This window comes from Cherax quadricarinatus, chromosome 88, assembly GCF_038502225.1.
Source record: "Cherax quadricarinatus isolate ZL_2023a chromosome 88, ASM3850222v1, whole genome shotgun sequence".
Lineage (NCBI taxonomy): Eukaryota > Metazoa > Arthropoda > Malacostraca > Decapoda > Parastacidae > Cherax > Cherax quadricarinatus.
Window position 1 is genome coordinate 596275 of NC_091379.1, and position 21832 is coordinate 618106.

Genomic DNA, 21832 nt, shown 5'->3' on the forward strand with positions numbered 1-21832 from the left:
GGGAGTTGGATCTGTGCTCCAGTTCCCCGAATTAAGCCTGAATGCCTTCTACATCCCCCAAGGCGCTGTATAATCCCCCGGGTTTTGCGCTTTCTCCTTGATTTTAATAATAATAATAATAATCTATATAGTAGTATATTATTAATGTCAACTATGGTGTGTATACCTTGTACATGTACTGGTAGTAAATAAAGATATTAAATAACAGATATTAAATAATAGATATTAACTGTATTGTGTATACCTGAATAAATTTACTTACTTACTTACTTACTTACTATTAACATAAGGATAACTACACTGGCCCTTAACACCCACAATAACATCAGTGATGCCAGAGACTCAAAAGTCCGTCTGGGAAAAACTTAATAAAAATTGATTATATCCACATTACGGAGGCTACTGGCTGCCACTTGTGCACTGGCTGCCACTTAACACACTTACTTACTTACTTTAGTAAGTACAAGAGAGGGAGTGTAGTGATGAATCAGTGAAGAGTGTACTGACAAGGTCGTTGTACAGGTATGCACCATTTTTTTTGTATTTTTTTTTATTATATTACTGAGTATTACAGATGTACTGGCGGTACTTTTATAGTACAATGGATAAATTAGTAGCTACTTACCCACTCAGTATAATTCTCCTGCTTATATTACTGTTAATACTCGTATTGAAAGTTTTTTTCACAGTCGAGTTACTCAAATATTATTTGACAGCCATGAAATACCTTTCACCATAGGATCTATAGACTGGTTCAGTTGTTATATAAATAATAAGAAACAATTTTTAATATTGAATCAATATTTGTAAATTAGAGGAGTCCCGCAGGGACTTACCTTGGGTCCCTTCCTGTTTTATATGTACAATGTTGCATTAAGAATAATCACTACATAGGTATACAGTATGTTAATTTTGGTATATATATTTACTGAACTTATATTTTATAATTGAATAGATTTAATATTTACTGTTACCGGGTATTGTAGGTGTATTATTTTAATTTTCATTTAAATGGCATACAAATATTGCTAAATAAACAAGCAATCCTAAAAAATGGGAGATTTTGTCATCTGTGTATGTTTATTAAGCTTTATTGTATTATCCTAGGCTGACTTTTATCACTGTCTGCAGGCCTATGATGATTTTGTGTTTTATGTAATCATCATGGATATTTAAACTGTCATCATCACTAGTACTTTTACTATCATCATTACTAGTGCTACAACTATCACCACTACTAGTACTGCAACTATCACTACCTGCCTGCTTCACACACTGAGGGTCCAGGGTTCGATCCCCGGTACGGGTAGAAACATTGGACGTGTTTCCTTACACCTGTTGTCCCAGTTCACCTAGCAAGTAAGTACAATAGGTACTTGAGTGTTAGTGGACTGGTGTGGGTCACATCCTGGGGGACAAGATTGAGGACCACAATAGAAACAAGACAGACAGTCCTCGATGACACACTTGACTTTCTTGGGTTATCCTGGGTGGCTAACTCTCCAGGGTTACAAATCTAAACAAAATCTTATCTATCACCACTAATACTACAAATATAAGTCAATGTAAATAACTGTTGCAGATGTACCCTGAATAAAGCTTATGTACCATATTTGCTAACTTCTCAGCAGTAGATGTGTTTGCAGGGGTGAGTCTTAGCTCCTGGGCCAGCCTCTTAACTACTAATAACCCTCTTTTCTCTGTCTTTACTGTGTATCTTTATAATAATGCTAATAATCTTTATTTCTACACATACACGATACAGCTTATACATTGTTCCTACAAGGTTCACCGCTCTCACAAATTCACTTGACTTTCCTCGCCTTCCTTACACACATCTTGGTAATTTCTTGTGCCTCAAATAGTTGATCTTCAATTTTGTCAGCCAGTGTGTGCAGGTGGGGTGAGAAGTGTCTCCTGCCAGCCTTCTAATACCACCCGCTGGATACCACAACAAGAAACACTTAGTAAAGATTCACCTCATAAGATGTGTAGCACACTGTCCCTTGTTTCTTTGTGACCCGTGCAACTATCATAAAGACCTTGGTAATGTATAAGTTTATCTGCGAGTGGTTAGTGCATAATTTTACCTACAAGTTCTTTTTACATTACACGAGTTTATTACCTTTATACCTTTACCTGTGATATACCTTTTTTTAGGTACAGTAATGTACCTAATTAGTTAAGTGTAAGTAAGTAAAATGATGACACACCGTAAATTACAAAGATCACACACGTACACAATCTCAACATTTCAAACTTCAGTAATTTGTGGAAAAGTGTGTTCACTGGCTATCCCATGCCCCTTATGACACTCTTGTAGATGTCAATATTAACATTTGTCAGTAATGTATGTATGTATGTATGTATGTATGTATGTATGTATGTATATATATATATATATATATATATATACAGTGGACCCCCGCATAGCGACCTTAATCCGTGCAAGAGGGCTCATTGTTATGCGAAATGATCGGTATGCGAATGAATTTTCCCCATAAGAAATAATGGAAATCAAATTAATCCGTGCAAGACACCCAAAAGTATGAAAAAAAAATTTTTACCACATGAAATATACATTTTCCTACACACAAAGAGAAGGATACATGCACAATAGTAGAGTAGTACATGCACAATATATATTGTGCATGTACTAGTCTACTAAATGAAGAATAAATGACACTTACCTTTATTGAAGATGCAGCAATGACTGATGAGACACTGTCCTGGGAGTGCCTTTTCCTCCTGAGTACTGTAGGTCCTGTTTGGCATTTTCTTCCAGAACAGGCCTTATCACACTGTGTATGCCACTACGATTCTTAAATCTCTCAAACCAACCTTTGCTGGCTTTAAATTCAGCAATATGAGCACTAGTTCCAGGCATTTTTCCCTGTTCACCTGGGTGTTAGTCGACTGGTGTGGGTTGCATCCTGGGAGACAAGATTAAGGACCCCAATGGAAATAAGTTAGACAGTCTTCGATGACACTGACTTTTTTGGGTTATCCTGGGTGGCAAATCCTCTGGGGTTAATTGTTTCTTGGTATTCTCAATAAGCCACACCAACAACGGTGCTACAGCAGCAGCAGCAGCTGACAGTGCTACAGCAGCAGCAGCAGCTGACAGTGCTACAGCAGCAGCAGACGATGCTACAGCAGCAGCAGACGGTACTACAGCAGCAGCTGATGGTGGTACAGCAGCAGCAGCAGCTGACGGTACTACAGCAGCAGCTGATGGTGGTACAGCAGCAGCAGCAGCTGACAGTGCTACAGCAGCAGCAGACGATGCTACAGCAGCAGCAGACGGTACTACAGCAGCAGCTGACGGTGGTACAGCAGCAGCAGCAGCAGCTGACAGTGCTACAGCAGCAGCAGACGATGCTACAGCAGCAGCAGACGGTACTACAGCAGCAGCAGCAGCAGCTGATGGTGGTACAACAGCAGCAGCAGCTGACAGTGCTACAGCAGCAGCTGACAGTGCTACAGCAGCAGCAGACGATGCTACAGCAGCAGCAGACGGTACTACAGCAGCAGCAGACGGTACTACAGCAGCAGCAGCAGCTGACGGTGGTACAACAGCAGCAGCAACTGACGGTGCTACAGCAGCAGCTGACAGTGCAGCAGCAGCAGCAGCAGCTGACAGTGGTACAGCAGCAGCAGCAGCTGTACCACCAATAGTAGCGATGGTTGATTGGGGTTTATTATACAACCTGGCCAGCTCGGAGACACGCACTCCACTTTCATACTTATCAATGATCTTTTTCTTCATCTCTATAGTAATTCTCACCCTTATTGCTGTAGGGTTGGCACTAGAAGCTTTCTTTGGGGCCCATGGTCACTTATTTTGCAGATAAAATCACCAAAAACACTGTAATAATACGAAATGTTCCGATTGTATGCTTGGATGTTACCGCGGAGGCTGGCTGGTAAACAATGCCACCGGCGGCACATGTGAGGCTGGCTAAGGGCGCACATTGGACGCATCTCGGACGAAGAGCGGTGAGCGGGTTTTTGAGCGGTATGCGAGGCAAAATTTTTGCGATAAAAGCGAGCGGTATGTGGATTGAACGTTATGTGATGCCGACGGTATGCGGGGGTCCACTGTATATATATACACACAGTGGACCCCCGATTAACGATCTTTTTTCATTCCAGAAGTATGTTCAGGTACCAGTACTGACCGAATTTGTTCCCATAAGGAATATTGTGAAGTAGATTAGTCCATTTCAGACCCCCAAACATACACGTACAAACGCACTTACATAAATACACTTACATAATTGGTCGCATTGGGAAGTGATCGTTAAGCGGGGGTCCACTGTATATATATATATATATTATAATAATGTTGGTAAAATTACCAACAAAGCTCCTGGAGAGTGAAGCGTTGCCACAATAAAATGTTGCAGTAGTGGCATCTGTGTCCTTTTATCTAACACAAAAGATTATGAGAGGAACTACGAATGATATTTTTCTAAATAATGTACAACATGCCTAAAGTGTACATGCTGTATGATGTTTTTATTGAAGGCTGTTAGCTGGCACCTTTGTTTGTTCCTGCCTTTTTTTGGTGCCTGTTGTGTTTGTGCTTGTATGTGATGTTTTAATTTGTTGCTTGGTTCATGTCCCTTAAATTATTGCTTGGCTCAACCCTTAAATTGTTGCTTGGCTCACAACCCTAAATTATAAAGAATAAATCTGGATTAGCAGTCATTTATAAGCTGGGGACCTCTTATTTGTGCAATGTTCCAGTCATGGCATTGGGCATTTTTATTCTTCCTGGGAAAGTCTTGTATTGATGAAGTGTATAGTTGTTAATATTACTGAAAAATGTTGAGTGCTTTATACATACTATAATTTTCTTATTTCAGATTGACAGTAAAGCAAAAATGATGAGAGGATATGTAGTGCAGTTGTGGTTGGTATTGTTGGTGCTTGTACTGGGTGTGGAGGCATTCCCATGGACTGAGTTGCACCTTCCTCCAGAACATATTGCAATCTTCTTCAACAATAATCCAACAGTAGCTGAAGAATGTCGCAAGAGTTCATCGTGTCCATACAAGGCAAGACCTTTCATTTCTTAGTTATAAAAAAGGAAGATTTTTATAATTTTTTTTAATAATACAAGTACCATCTGACTTACGACTTGCTCGACATTCAACCACTCGTACTGACAACTGTACTGTTTCCCTCTTAGCTTAAGTTATTTTGTACTTTTCTGTTCATGCATACGAATGTTTTCATATGTTTTCATGCATATGAATGTTTTGTACGCAAATAAACTGTTTATGTTGTACACAGTGTTTCTCCTAAACCTTATACATGGTGAACAATAAAATGGTATAAAATACCGACAGGTTGTTAGGTAAGACACATATACACCTAACTGTTGCATATGTGTCTTACCTAACAAACCTTATACATGTCAGCTATCACTAATCCAACTTCATTGGGACTTGTAGTGTGCCGGATTAGTGAGTTTGCCAGATTACAGAGCGGTTAGGTTAGAATACACTTAATTAACCTATCAACAGAGACTCTTTCTGCTACATCTTCCTCATTTTCATCACAGCTTTCTCCTCCACTGGCTTGCTGCTGTGGATTTACAACCATCTGCACAATTTCTGAGTCAGTATAATGATGAAATTTGAGTATAATGATTTGAGTCAGTATAATGATGAAATTTGAAATTATGCTAGCCGAAATTAGTGCTGGATTACTGCTGGAACCGGATGACTGATTACCGACCTGTACTGTTATTTAGTTAGTTGTGGTAATTATATGTTTATTTACTTATTCAGTGACAGTAGTTATTTATTTATTTATCATATCACATTCATATTCGACTTAGGATATTTTTGACTTACAATGGGTTTGTTGGACTTAACCCCATCGTAAGTCAAGGACCACCTGTATTGTGCTGCCTGTTAATTCTACTTTTATTTATTTTGTGGGATTTAATATAAAGAAGCTTTAAAAGGGGACTTTAATAAAAATATGTGTCAATGTATATTGATCATGTGACAGATGCATCTTGACCGAGCTGCATGCTGGGGATACGAAGATGGTTGCACTGCCGAACACTCATACAGTCAACCATCGTGTCCTGGTGATGCTAAAGGTTAGTTGAAGCCTCCATGAGGGTGAAGTTGGTGTGACCTTGTGCCTGAGGGCTGCTACTGGGATGTATTCAATTGACTAGTTGTGGCTGTACCACCCAGGGAGGTACTACCATCCTGCCAAGTGAGTGTAAAATGAAAGCCTATAATTGTTTTACATAATGGTATGATTGCTGGTGTCTTTTTTCTGTCTCATAAACATGCAAGATTTCAGGTATGTCTTGCTACTTCTACTTACACTTAGGTCACACTACACATGCATGCACGAGCATATATACACATATACAAACCATACCACAGATGGGGATAGAACCCGTGGGTTCTATCCCCACCCGTGGTATGGTTTGTTTGCAATCGTGTCATTACGATTTCGTGAGTCATGATGCACATACACCTCTGGGTTTTCTTCTGTTTTCTTACTATATCTTGTTCTTGTTTATTTCCTCTTATCTCCACGGGAAAGTGGAACAGAATTCTTCCTCCATAAGCCATGCATGTCTTAAGAGGTGACTAACATCCCTGGAGCAAGGGGCTAGTAACCCTTTCTCCTGTATATATTACTGAAGTTAAAAAGAGAAACTTTCGTTTTTCTTTTTGGGCCACCCTGCCTCGGTGGGATATGGCCGGTTTGTTGAAAGAAAGAATTATTATTCTACAAGTACAGTGGTACCTAGGGATACGAATTTATTTCATTCCAGAAGGCTGTTCGAGTGCTGATGCCAAACGAATTTGTTCCCATAAGGAATAATGTAAATTAGATTAATCCGTTTCAGACCCCCAAAAATACACTTACAAAAACACTTACATAAATACACTTACATAATTGTTCGAGTTTTGAGCTGTTCGTATCCCGAGGTACCACTGTACGTGATATAACTTATACAGATGATAGCTGAATTAGCGACATACTATGTAGAAAGCCCCTGGTTATGTAGATCATTTTGGGCAACTTAGGTTAATTTTGTCCCTCAAGATGCAACCCACACTAGTTGAGTAACACCCAGGTACCTACCTACAGCTAGGTGAACAGGGACAGTAGGTGTAAGTAAACACACCCAATGTTTCCACCTGTACCAAGGATTGAACCATGGGCATTCCTGTTGGTTCTCTGAACCATTTATGTAAATTTTTTATTCATCACTCACAAAATCATAAGATTGCAAAGAAGTCATAGAATGCTTGGGGTTTGAACCCATGGCTAACAGGTCCTAAAACTTGCATGTGTGAGATATATCTATAAAAACTTGCATTTGTGGTCACAGTGGTGGCCCATGTTAACTGCCCTGTGGTGTATAAATATACCTAGTTGTATGAATCTTGTTAAGCCCGTGGACCAATGGCTAGCACACTGGCCTACACGTTTTACAGCTTATTTGTTTCGAGTTTGAACCCCACTCATTCTCTGATCAATTGTTCCTTTTTAATTTTAGTTATTGATTAATTTGTTTAAAAATCATTCGGTATCAAATTTTCAGGTTGGGTTCAGACCAAACAAGAACAAATTTCAACTTTCATCGAGCAAGGAGACTTTGGCTATATAAAAACGCAACGAAATCAGTTGCAAGTGTACTGCCAACCTGAGGGAGAGGTGAGATAATAATAATATTCTTTATTTCTACAAGTACATGATACAACTTATATAGACCATAGTTGACATCAGTGACATACTATATGGGTGGAAACACTTAAGAAATTGGGATTGAACCTTGGAACTCAATGCGGGAGCTGAGTGCACTACCACCCCAGCTGCAGCTCATCTTTTTGTAAACAGTAAGTATTACTGCCTACAAGGATGCCTCATGTCTTTCATCTTTGCTGAGTGACACTGATGATTCATATGGGCTTAACATTTTTCATATAGTATATAATAATAGCAACATAACATAAGAAAGAAGGAGCACTGCAGGAGGCCTACTGTCCCATGCTAGGCAAGCCCAACTCACACCCACCCACACCCACTCATGTACTTATTTTAGAAGCTACACAAGGTTTTTGCTTCAATGACTGTTTGGGAGTTTGTTCCACTCATCCACAACTCTATTACTAAAGTACGTAATGGTTTCCCATTTCCTTTCTAAATCTAAATTCTTACAACTTAAAACCATTGCTGCGAGTCCTGTCTTGGTTAGATATTTTTAGTACATTATTTACATCCCCTTTATTCCTGTTTTCCTTTTATACAACTCGATCGTATCCCCCCGAATTCTACACCTTTCCAGAGGGTGCAGATTCAGTGCCCTCGGTCTATCCTCGTAGGAAAGATTTTTGATACTCTTAAGTCCTGATACACAATGTGTAGTTTTTTTTTTTAATTTTGAGTTTCTGCTTTGCAGGAGGACTCTTCTCTGGAGTGCACTGACCACCTCCAGTTCTGCCGGGGCAAAAATATTTATATAGATTTCCGTCCGTTGAAACACAGAAAGGAGATTGTACATTACCACATGGATGTGTTGGAGATGGGGCAGATTGGTGGTCACTGCAGGTGAGTGAAGACCTACTGGCTGGTGAGGTGCATATACACTTGCCTCTCATCTACATAATAATACTGTAATAATAATTTCTTTAAAAAGTAGAGTAAAGGAGGGCCCTGTTTTTATGCCTTTTAGGTTCCTGACTCCTGGCGATAAGCAAAAATCACCACCTAGTGGGAAAAGAGCATTTTTTCAATATTGAATGCATTTAAAATGCCTGATAATGTGTTTACACTATAATATACAGTGGACCCCCGCATAACGATTACCTCCGAATGCGACCAATTATGTATGTGTATTTATGTAAGTGCGTTTGTACGTGTATGTTTGGGGGTCTGAAATGGACTAATCTGCTTCACAATATTCCTTATGGGAACAAATTCGGTCAGTACTGGCACCTGAACATACTTCTGGAGTGAAAAAATATCGTTAACCGGGGGTCCACTGTATTCAGTGCTCAATACAGCTAGCCATTGGTTGGTAGGGTGGTATTAAGTGGTAGGGGCTTGAGCATCCAGCAGACATGTATGAGCATGCTGAAGTGGACTGAGTGGAAACAAGTAGTTTTAAAGATTCAACATGCTATTAGAATGTCAGTAGCATTTATGAAGGGATTCAAGGAATGCTTAACTGGTTAAGTATTTGAAATATTAAAGGTGCATTTATGTTGACCAAAGTTGCAGAATAATTGAATTTAATAATCAGTTTTTAATGTAATAACACATGAAATATTAGCTGGTTGTTCAGACCCTTTTGCCTGGAATGTTGTTTATAACTATGGGTGTCCTACATGTATTCTCCATAAACAATGTATCATGTGGAAATAAACTTTGAATCTGAATTGAATTGAGAGTGTAATGAATACATACATTTAGCACTGTATGTTAGAGCTGTGAACATCTCACATATATAACAATACTAGTGAATAAATGAAGTAGTGTGCACAAGTGCTCGTGTCTACACATCTTCACTTTTTGGGAAAATAGTCACAGATACAGTATAATGTGATCCTTTATTGACTACGTTTCCTCTACACAATAGGCTTCATCAAGTCAGTATGTGAGACAGAGCTGCGGATCTGTCTCACAACCTACCCAACATTCTCCACCTGACTCTCCACCTTATATATACTCGTGTATTCTATACCCTGCCCGAAATGCCTAGCCATGCTAAGCGTTCTAGTGGTACACTCTGTAATCACATTTTTACTACATGTAAACCACACAATATTCAAATTTCTGTAAACTCAGCATTGTAATCCTTATAGAGAATAAACTTTGAATTTGAATTTGAATTTGAATCTGTTTGTGACTTGATAAAGCCCAGTAGTCAATAAAGGATCACATTATACTGCATCTTTGACTTTTTTCCACCATGTTGGTATTTTATACCATTTATCTCCACCTTCACTTCTTTTCAAGGTTTTTGTACATTTCAGATTAAATAAAGAACTCCTAGGAAAAAATGCTGTCCTTATTAGTCCCCTTCAGTCATGGGGGCCGGAGATGCGCTTCTTCACCGAGCAAGAGGAACCAGTACAACCAGGAAGGAAGATGTGCGACCGCTGGGTTAACACTCCTACATTTATCATGAAATTAGATGCTAGTAAGTAGGACCCATGAGTGGAGTTTAATAATATTCTTTCTTTCGATTCTAGTTTTCAGCTTAAATTTTTATAATATAATAGTCATCCTGCCTTGGTGGGAGACGACCATTGTGTTTAAGAAAAAAATTCAGGTATTGTATTTCCTTATCCCTTTCTTTGACTAGGGAAATATGATATAATAGTGGTTTATTCATTTTTCGCACTCGGTAAGCAAGTAGGTGTCTGCTGCTAGAGTGTTTATGAACTGATTATAATATTTTATAATATCTACAGTGTCTTTAATTTTAAGGATATTCAGTAACTTTAGGAAATTAATATTGGTGTTTCTTTTAAAATCTTCAGCTGTGAATATGTATCACCACTTCTGTGACTTCTTCAACCTTTACACTTCTCAACATCTCAACAACTCCCACGAGTCTGCTTTCTCCCGCAACACTCAGGTAGGTTGTGGCTCCTACTGCATGTGCTTTCTTCTGTATGGCTGCTCCTTGCTTTACCATGTTTCGTCTTACTATATTTCAGCTTTACGATGGTGCGATACAAGTGCACATTCAGTAGTTGCAAGAGGCAGCTAAAATGCCGGGAGCAACTGGCTAGTAACCCCTTCTCCTGTATCTTTTTTGGCTCGTGCTGCCTCGGTGTGAAACAGCTGATGTGTTAAAAAATAAATATGCATGAAAGAGGGGAAAATACATAAGCAGAGAGCATTGATAGTTCCCATGTATCAGGGAAAAGAAGATAGAGGGAATGCAATAATTATAGATGGATAAGCCTGTTGAATATACCATGTAAAGTGTATGGTAGAATTATTGATAAAGTTATGAGTAAGACAATAGTAGGAGTGAAAAGGAGGAGGGAGAATTTAGGAAGGGTAGGAATATGTAGACTAATTATTTACATTAAAGCAGATAAGTGAGCATTACTTAGATAAGGGTACAGAGCTGTTAGTTGCATTTATGGACTTAAAAGAGGCATATGATAGGGGAAGCAGTGTGGCAGTCTTAAATGTATGGAATGGGTAATAGGTTACTAAAAGCAGCAAAGAGCTTTTATGCAGATAGTGAGGCTGGGTTTAGGGTATATAGGAAGAAGGGGACTGTTTCCCAGTGAAAGTAGATTTTAGAAAGGAATGTAATGTCACTGTGGTTATTTAAACATGTTTATAAATGAGGGTGTGAAAGAAGTGAATGCTAGGGTGTTGAGGAGAGCTGTGACATTAAAAGATAAAGAATCTAATGTCATCTAATGTAAAAGATATTACAGTGGACCCCCGCATAACGATTACCTCCGAATGCAACCAATTATGTAAGTGTATTTATGTAAGTGCATTTGTACGTGTATGTTTGGGGGTCTGAAATGGACTAATCTACTTCACAATATTTCTTATGGGAACAAATTCGGTCAGTACTGGCACCTGAACATACTTCTGGAGTGAAAAAATATCGTTAACCGGGGGTCCACTGTACTATGAAACTCACTAGACTGTAACCCATCTAACCTTTTCTAATAATCATGTACAGTCTTGTAGTCTTAAATTAGGCTTTAACTTACCTGAAATGCTTTACATTAACTATGGACTTTCAACATGCACTTCAGTGTCACATGTTTCTGTGTAAACAATATATCATGTTAAAATAAAGTATGATGATGTATAAAGTGTCACTTGTCACAGTTGCTCTGCCGACAACACAGTTCTTCTCACAGATTCTGAAAAGAGGTGGAGCAGTTTAGAAGGGTGTATAAAAGATGGAAATTAATAGTGAACATAGAAAAAGAGGATGATGATGAGAATAATAGAAAGTTGTTTATCATCCTCACAGATCCTGATCTGGGAGACACTTCCTTACCGCTCTAACTTTGGTGTTGTATTTGATGCCTTCACCAAGACTCCGGTATGGACCCTCAATCATGTTGCAGGTACTGCTGTCACTTGTATTATTATTAGTCATCTTTATTGTTGTTGTTATTATTATATTCAACAAACCGGCTATATCCTACCGAGGCATGGTGACCTAAAAAAGAAAAACAAAAATTTCTCTTTTTAAATTTGGTAATGTATACAGGAGAAGGGGTTACTAGCCCCTTGCTCCCTGCAAGGTGCTGGTAACCACTTAGGACACTCATGGCTTACTGAGGAAGAATTCTGTTCCACTTCCCCATGGGGTATTATTATTATTATAATAATTATTATTATCATTATCATTATTATTATTTTTTTCAACGAACCTCCCATATCCCACCGAGGAGGGGTGACCTAAAGAGAAACACTAAAGTTTTTCTTTTTAACCCTTAAACTGTCCAAACGTAGATCTATGTTCACTTGCGTAGCACTCCGAACATAGATCTACATTCGATTTTACATGCTTTCTTAAGGGTTAAATTTAGTAATTTATACAGGAGAAGGGGTTACTAGCCCCTTGCTCCTGGCATTATAGTTGCCTCTTACAACACACATGGCTTACAGAGGAAGAATTCTTTTCCACTTCACATGGAGATGAAGTAAAGAAGAACAAGAACTATTAAGAAAAAGAAGAAAAGCCAGATGGGTATGTGTACATGTATATATAGTATATGGAAGTACATGAATGTACATGAATGTGTAGTGTAACCTCAGTGTAAATAGAAGTAGCAAGATATACCTGGTATTCTGCATGTTTCTGAGACAGAGAAAGACACCAGCACTCTTGCCATCGTGTAAAACAATTACAGGTTTCCATTTCACATTCACTTGGCAGGACGGTGGTTGCTGTCTACCAACCTACTACCTAGTTATTTGTGTGTACCTGTACCTAAATAAACTTACTTTAATGATTTTTGCAGGTGAACGTGTGTGTTTCAAAGATGTGGTGTTTCCTCTGCTGCCTCGCATGATTTTTGGTCTCTACTACAACACTCCAATTGTATGTACTATCTTGTTCTCATAATATAATGTACAGTAGAACACTCTTTTATATAAGAATGTTTTTTATATGTTTTTAGTAGAAATTTATCCACATTTTCCTGTATTTTTTTGCAGATATGGGGATGTGAAAAGAGTGGTTTGTTCCATGCATTTTCTCGTCACATTTTGCACCGCCTGGGTGTTGCAGGGAGGTCCCAGGGGGACGGTACCATCCACATAACTCTGCTTTCCCGCAACACTGAGTTCCGTCGTGTTCTAAATGAGGCACAACTCATCAAGGCCCTGAGGAGCGATAAGAAGTTCATCGTACGCAAGGTCAGTCGTAACTTTCCTTCTCAATGCGATTAGATAAAAAAAATTTTTTTACTACACCAGCTGCCTCCCAGCAAGGCAGGGCAACCCAAAAAAGGAGAAACAAAGGCTTTCCTTTTTTTTCCATTTAGTAATTTACACAGGAGAAGGAGTTAACCAAATTAATTATTAGAAGAAGAATATAACATTGGATAGTGTGTGCTTTATATGTAACTGGACAGCCCACAATTTGTAGTTACTGTAGTATATTCTGATGAATCTCAATTTGCAGTTGCTGTAGTATATTTTGGTGAGTCTCAGTACTTATTTTATAAATCTTTGTAAGCTTTCATCGGTACTAGCCAATGGAAGAAGAGGAGTTGGAGGTTATCAGTCCCTCAACTTGAAGTCGATGTGTTCACTCCATCAATCTTAACCCTTAAACGGTCCAAACAGATCGATGTTCAAATTCGTAGTCCTCCAAAGTAGATCTACTTTTTTCACATATTTTCAAATATAACAAAAAAAAAATGTAGTTAAAAGCTTTTTTTTACACGTTTTCAAATATAAAACAAAAAAGAAGATCTACATTTTTTTACATACTTTCAGATGTTGAAAAAACGTATATATACGTTTGGACCGTTTAAGAGTTAATAAAAGTCTTGCACAAGCGTTTTATTTATCAACTGTCCCAGGAAAGGTTGAAGGAGGAAGAGAAAGGAAGGTTTGAGTGCTTGGGGCTTGAACTGCCAAAAGACTTATGTGAGCATGTTAGAGTGGAGTAAGTGGAGACGAGTTTTTTTTTTAATTGATATGCTGTCGGAGTATGAGCAAGGTAACAGTTATGGAGGGATTCAGGGAAATTGGTTAGCAGGACTTGAGTCCTGGAGGTGGAAAGTACAGTGCCTGCACTCTGAAGGGGGGAGTAGGTATGTTGCAGTTTGGAGGGTCATCTAAATTGTGATTTCAGCACTTCTAGCAAGACAGTAGTTGAATGAAGGACAGTGAATGTGTTCCTTCTTTCTTTTGGGGGTCACTCTTCCTCATTGGGAGATGATCAATGTTTACAAAAAGTTTTAGTAAAATATATGACTTCATCCCATGCTCAACAAATAATATCACTTGTAAAATGTCATTACATTTTTCCCTCAGGCTGAGTATAGTCACAGGATGGACTTTCGGCAGCAGCTGCGTCAGGACCAGTGGACAGATGTATTTATCGGCATGCACGGTGCCGGCCTCACTCACCTACTCTTTCTGCCAGACTGGGCTGTTATTTTTGAGCTGTAAGATTCTCTAGATCTATGAAAACCTACCTATATATCAGCTTCACTCAAGTTCCCGGCTCTCTGGTGCCAGAACAGGTGCGCTTAACCTCGCAAGACACTCTCCAGAAAAATATTACAATTTCTACTACTCTATTATATGTGTATTTGTATAATAAACAAAACTCATTGTACAGAATAATAATAATCATGGGAGAGCACTAAACCCAAAGGAGTCATTCAGCAGCTAGGGAATGGGAGGTATTCAAAGTTGCTTCCTTTCATGGGACTTGACTGCAGAACAGGTGGAGTTTGAATCCATGCCAAGTGAGTGGTAAAACTCCAGGCCAGTGCGCTGGTCTGGAGTTTTAGGACTTACTTGCCATGGGTTCAAACCCCACCTATTCTGTAGTTTATCTGCAATCACGTTATAACGATTTTGTGATTCAAGGGACATTGCTTGATACACAAATAACCCGCACATAAAAGAGAGAAGCTTACGACGACGTTTCGGTCCGACTTGGACCATTGACAAAGTCGTAAGCTTCTCTCTTTTATGTGCGGGTTATTTGTGTATCGTTCCAGTCACGGTATTGTGCCTTTTTGTTATTTATTGACATTGCTTGATTCTAGCGAGGGATTTTTTATTTGAAGAAATCGGACCTATCCTCCTTTACCTTGGACAGACCCGGGATGTTTCCCATTCCCTAGATGTTGCATCACCCTTATGAATTTAGCTTCCACCATGAATGAAATTAGGTTTGATCCAAGGAAGAGGAAATTGGCTCTGGTTCCTTAGATGAAGGACCCGTCACCAGCATAAAGGCACTTGTATTGAAGGGTATTTGCTTGAAACCTTTTCCTCAGTTTCATGTTGGCAAGTGTCATATCTGTGCACCTCTGGCAAGACAGTGATAGTGTGAATGATGGTGAAAGTGTTTTTTTCGGATCGCCCTGCGTTGGTGGGAGACGGCCAACACGTAAGAAAAATTGCAAAGGTTAGTGGATGAGTTTGAGAATGTGTGTAAAGGTAGAAAGTTGAAAGTGAACATAGAAAAGAGTAAGGTGATGAGGGTATCAAATGATTTAGATAAAGAAAAATTGGATATCAAATTGGGGAGGAGGAGTATGGAAGAAGTGAATGTTTTCAGATACTTGGGAGTTGACGTGTCGGCGGATGGATTTATGAAGGATGAGGTTAATCATAGAATTGATGAGGGAAAAAAGGTGAGTGGTGCGTTGAGGTATATGTGGAGTCAAAAAACGTTATCTATGGAGGCAAAGAAGGGAATGTATGAAAGTATAGTAGTACCAACACTCTTATATGGATGTGAAGCTTGGGTGGTAAATGCAGCAGCGAGGAGACGGTTGGAGGCAGTGGAGATGTCCTGTCTAAGGGCAATGTGTGGTGTAAATATTATGCAGAAAATTCGGAGTGTGGAAATTAGGAGAAGGTGTGGAGTTAATAAAAGCATTAGTCAGAGGGCAGAAGAGGGGTTGTTGAGGTGGTTTGGTCATTTAGAGAGAATGGATCAAAGTAGAATGACATGGAAAGCATATAAATCTATAGGGGAAGGAAAGAGGGGTAGGGGTCGTCCTCGAAAGGGTTGGAAAGAGGGGGTAAAGGAGGTTTTGTGGGCGAGGGGCTTGGACTTCCAGCAAGCGTGCATGAGCGTGTTAGATAGGAGTGAATGGAGACGAATGATACTTGGGACCTGACGATCTGTTGGAGTGTGAGCAGGGTAATATTTAGTGAAGGGATTCAGGGAAACCGGTTATTTTCATATAGTCGGACTTGAGTCCTGGAAATGGGAAGTACAATGCCTGCACTTTAAAGGAGGGGTTTGGGATATTGGCAGTTTGGAGGGATATGTTGTGTATCTTTATACGTATATGCTTCTAAACTGTTGTATTCTGAGCACCTCTGCAAAAGCAGTGATAATGTGTGAGTGTGGTGAAAGTGTTGAATGATGATGAAAGTATTTTCTTTTTGGGGATTTTCTTTCTTTTTTGGGTCACCCTGCCTCGGTGGGAGACGGCCGACTTGTTGAAAAAAAAAAAAAAAAAAATAAAAATATATATATATATATATATATATATATATATTATATATATATATATATATATATATATATATATATATATATATATATATATATATAGGTAGTAGGTTGGTAGACAGCAACCACCCAGGGAGGTACTACCGTCCTGCCAAGTGAGTGTAAAACGAAAGCCTGTGATTGTTTTACATGATGGTAGGATTGCTGATGTCTTTTGTCTGTCTCATAAATATGCAAGATTACAGGTATGTCTTGCTACTTCTACTTACACTTAGGTCACACTACACATACATGTACACATTTATTTATACACACTCATCTGAGTTTTCTTTGATTTTATCTTAATAGTTCTTGGTCTTATTAATTTTCCTTTTATATCCATGGGGAAGTGGAATAAGAATCTTTCCTCCGTAAGCCATGCGTGTTGTAAAAGTCAACTAAAATGCCGGGAACAATGGGCTAGTAACCCCTTTTCCTGTAAAGATTACTAAAAAGAATAAGAAGAAGAAAATTGTCAAAGTGGGAAGTCTGAATGTGCGTGGATGTTGTGCAGATGATAAGAAAGAGATGATTGTGGATGTTATGAATGAGAAGAAGCTGGATGTCCTGGCTTTAAGTGAAACAAAGCTGAAGGGGGTGGGAGAGTTTCAGTGGAGAGGAATAAATGGGATTAGGTCAGGGGTTTCAAATAGAGTTAGAGCTAAAGAAGGAGTAGCAATAATGTTGAAGGATAAGCTATGGCAGGAAAAGAGGGACTATAAATGTATTAATTCAAGGATTATGTGGAGTAAAATAAAGATTGGATGTGAAAAGTGGGTTATAATAAGCGTGTATGCACCTGGAGAAGAGAGAAGTGTAGAGGAGAGAGAGAGATTTTGGGAAATGTTGAGTGAATGCGTGGGGAGTTTTGAATCAAGTGTGAGAGTAATGGTGGTTGGGGATTTCAATGCTAAAGTGGGTAAAAATGTTATGGAGGGAGTAGTAGGTAAATTTGGGGTGCCAGGGGTAAATGTAAATGGGGAGCCTTTAATTGAGCTATGTGTAGAAAGAAATTTGGTAATAAGTAATACATATTTTATGAAAAAGAGGATAAATAAATATACAAGGTATGATGTAGCACGTAATGAAAGTAGTTTATTAGATTATGTATTGGTGGATAAAAGGTTGATGGGTAGGCTCCAGGATGTACATGTTTATAGAGGGGCAACTGATATATCGGATCATTATTTAGTTGTAGCTACAGTTAGAGTAAGAGGTAGATGGGAAAAGAGGAAGGTGGCAACAACAAGTAAGAGGGAGGTGAAAGTGTATAAACTAAGGGAGGAGGAAGTTCGGGTGAGATATAAGCGACTATTGGCAGAAAGGTGGGCTAGTGCAAAGATGAGTAGTGGGGGGGTTGAAGAGGGTTGGAATAGTTTTAAAAATGCAGTATTAGAATGTGGGGCAGAAGTTTGTGGTTATAGGAGGGTGGGGGCAGGAGGAAAGAGGAGTGATTGGTGGAATGATGAAGTAAAGGGTGTGATAAAAGAGAAAAAGGTAGCTTATGAGAGGTTTTTACAAAGCAGAAGTGTTATAAGAAGAGCAGAGTATATGGAGAGTAAAAGAAAGGTAAAGAGAGTGGTGAGAGAGTGCAAAAGGAGAGCAGATGATAGAGTGGGAGAGGCACTGTCAAGAAATTTTAATGAAAATAAGAAAAAATTTTGGAGTGAGTTAAACAAGTTAAGAAAGCCTAGGGAAAATATGGATTTGTCAGTTAAAAACAGAGTAGGGGAGTTAGTAGATGGGGAGATGGAGGTATTAGGTAGATGGCGAGAATATTTTGAGGAACTTTTAAATGTTAAGGAAGAAACAGAGGCAGTAATTTCATGCACTGGTCAGGGAGGTATACCATCTTTTAGGAGTGAAGAAGAGCAGAATGTAAGTGTGGGGGAGGTACGTGAGGCATTACGTAAAATGAAAGGGGGTAAAGCAGCTGGAACTGATGGGATCATGACAGAAATGTTAAAAGCAGGGGGGGATATAGTGTTGGAGTGGTTGGTACTTTTGTTTAATAAATGTATGAAAGAGGGGAAGGTACCTAGGGATTGGCGGAGAGCATGTATAGTCCCTTTATATAAAGGGAAAGGGGACAAAAGAGACTGTAAAAATTATAGAGGAATAAGCTTACTGAGTATACCAGGAAAAGTGTACGGTAGGGTTATAATTGAAAGAATTAGAGGTAAGACAGAATGTAGGATTGCGGATGAGCAAGGAGGTTTCAGAGTGGGTAGGGGATGTGTAGATCAAGTGTTTACATTGAAGCATATATGTGAACAGTATTTAGATAAAGGTAGGGAAGTTTTTATTGCATTTATGGATTTAGAAAAGGCATATGATAGAGTGGATAGAGGAGCAATGTGGCAGATGTTGCAAGTATATGGAATAGGTGGTAAGTTATTAAATGCTGTAAAGAGTTTTTATGAGGATAGTGAGGCTCAGGTTAGGGTGTGTAGAAGAGAGGGAGACTACTTCCCGGTAAAAGTAGGTCTTAGACAGGGATGTGTAATGTCACCATGGTTGTTTAATATATTTATAGATGGGGTTGTAAAGGAAGTAAATGCTAGGGTGTTCGGGAGAGGGGTGGGATTAAATTATGGGGAATCAAATTCAAAATGGGAATTGACACAGTTACTTTTTGCTGATGATACTGTGCTTATGGGAGATTCTAAAGAAAAATTGCAAAGGTTAGTGGATGAGTTTGGGAATGTGTGTAAAGGTAGAAAGTTGAAAGTGAACATAGAAAAGAGTAAGGTGATGAGGGTGTCAAATGATTTAGATAAAGAAAAATTGGATATCAAATTGGGGAGGAGGAGTATGGAAGAAGTGAATGTTTTCAGATACTTGGGAGTTGACGTGTCGGCGGATGGATTTATGAAGGATGAGGTTAATCATAGAATTGATGAGGGAAAAAAGGTGAGTGGTGCGTTGAGGTATATGTGGAGTCAAAAAACGTTATCTATGGAGGCAAAGAAGGGAATGTATGAAAGTATAGTAGTACCAACACTCTTATATGGGTGTGAAGCTTGGGTGGTAAATGCAGCAGCGAGGAGACGGTTGGAGGCAGTGGAGATGTCCTGTTTAAGGGCAATGTGTGGTGTAAATATTATGCAGAAAATTCGGAGTGTGGAAATTAGGAGAAGGTGTGGAGTTAATAAAAGTATTAGTCAGAGGGCAGAAGAGGGGTTGTTGAGGTGGTTTGGTCATTTAGAGAGAATGGATCAAAGTAGAATGACATGGAAAGCATATAAATCTATAGGGGAAGGAAGGCGGGGTAGGGGTCGTCCTCGAAAGGGTTGGAGAGAGGGGGTAAAGGAGGTTTTGTGGGTAAGGGGCTTGGACTTCCAGCAAGCGTGCGTGAGCGTGTTAGATAGGAGTGAATGGAGACGAATGGTACTTGGGACCTGACGATCTGTTGGAGTGTGAGCAGGGTAATATTTAGTGAAGGGATTCAGGGAAACCGGTTATTTTCATATAGTCGGACTTGAGTCCTGGAAATGGGAAGTACAATGCCTGCACTTTAAAGGAGGGGTTTGGGATATTGGCAGTTTGGAGGGATATGTTGTGTATCTTTATATGTGTATGCTTCTAGACTGTTGTATTCTGAGCACCTCTGCAAAAACAGTGATAATGTGCGAGTGTGGTGAAAGTGTTGAATGATGATGAAAGTATTTTCTTTTTGGGGATTTTCTTTCTTTTTTGGGTCACCCTGCCTCGGTGGGAGAGGTTGTAGTTCAGAGGGCCATCTGAACTCTGATATCAGCACACCTCTGGCAAGACAGTAAATGAATGATGGGGAAAATGCTTCCTCTTTTTTTGGGGGGGAGAGGCTACCCTACTTTGGTGAGAGATGGCTGGCATGTTAGGAAAAAAATAAAATTTCATAGGATTGTCTTGTTCTTTACTACTGTATAGATTAATGATTTTTAGTATTACTGAGTTAGTATGGAGTAAGGAAAGCTTACAGTTAGAATTCTGTTTACATTATTTATTAGTGATAATATTAACTTTCCAGGTATAACTGTTTTGATCCAAACTGCTACAAGGACTTGGCTCGGTTGCGAGGGATCAAATACATAACTTGGGAGAACAGCACTCTCCTGAAACCTGAAGATGAGGTAAACAATGATTATTTTCACTAAGTATTTTTACTGGGAAATTTCAGCTATTATAATGTGTCTTAAGAGAACAGTGTTGCGAGTGTAGATCACACCTGAGCAAAGATGAAATACTGTAAGTAGTGTGTTGAGAATTTTGTTAATTTTTGTTTATGAACCATAATATTGGAGCTCTCCATACCAAAGTGGAACAGAATTCTTCCTCCATAAGCCATGAGTGTCGTAAGAGGCGACCAAAATGCCAGGAGGAAGGGGCTAGTAACCCCTTCTCCTCTATACATTACTAAAGTTTAAAAGAGAAACTTTTGTTTTTCTTTTTGGGCCACCCAGCCTTGGTGGGATGTGGCTGGTGCATTGAAAGAAGAATAATGGAGGTAGGTTTTATATGAGGGGGAGAGGGGCACCTTAATGCTAGTGAAAAGCTCTTAATCTAAGGAATTAGAGCTACCCTTCCCTTCCTTGGATCAGCCTTAATTGCCTCCCATTCCCAACCACTGTATAACCCCCCACAGGAGGTTTTGTGTGTAAGGGGCTTGGACATGCAGCAGGCATGTTAGATAGGAATGAGTGGAAACAAATGGTTTTTGAGGCTTGTGAGCAAGGTAATATTTTTTTTTATTATCACACTGGCCGATTCCCACCAAGGCAGGGTGGCCCGAAAAAGAAAAACTTTCACCATCATTCACTCCATCACTGTCTTGCCAGAAGGGTGCTTTACACTACAGTTTTTAAACTGCAACATTAACACCCCTCCTTCAGAGTGCAGGCACTGTACTTCCCATCTCCAGGACTCAAGTCCGGCCTGCCGGTTTCCCTGAACCCCTTCATAAATGTTACTTTGCTCACACTCCAACAGCACGTCAAGTATTAAAAACCATTTGTCTCCATTTACTCCTATCAAACACGCTCACGCATGCCTGCTGGAAGTCCAAGCCCCTCGCACACAAAACCTCCTTTACCCCCT

General features: G+C 39.3%; 1 protein-coding gene across 4 annotated transcripts in view; it reads left to right on the forward strand.

Annotated features, from left to right (window-relative positions):
- Window positions 1-290: 290 nt before the first annotated feature.
- Window positions 291-21832, forward strand: part of Eogt (EGF-domain O-GlcNAc transferase) — a 36573-nt gene continuing 15031 nt past the window's right edge. For 2 of the 4 annotated variants that reach the window (XM_053790847.2, XM_053790845.2), the window contains exons 1-12: window positions 291-522; window positions 4872-5063; window positions 6028-6121; window positions 7595-7707; window positions 8453-8601; window positions 10029-10195; window positions 10539-10636; window positions 12017-12113; window positions 13017-13096; window positions 13213-13413; window positions 14542-14675; window positions 20766-20868. In XM_053790847.2, the coding sequence (XP_053646822.2) occupies window positions 4890-5063; window positions 6028-6121; window positions 7595-7707; window positions 8453-8601; window positions 10029-10195; window positions 10539-10636; window positions 12017-12113; window positions 13017-13096; window positions 13213-13413; window positions 14542-14675; window positions 20766-20868 (1410 nt within the window). In that variant the 5' untranslated portion in view covers window positions 291-522; window positions 4872-4889. Of the gene's footprint in view, window positions 523-1217; window positions 1360-4871; window positions 5064-6027; window positions 6122-7594; window positions 7708-8452; window positions 8602-10028; window positions 10196-10538; window positions 10637-12016; window positions 12114-13016; window positions 13097-13212; window positions 13414-14541; window positions 14754-20765; window positions 20869-21832 lie in introns of all 4 variants that reach the window. The other 2 variants (XM_053790846.2, XR_008408483.2) reach the window with 2 other exon arrangements.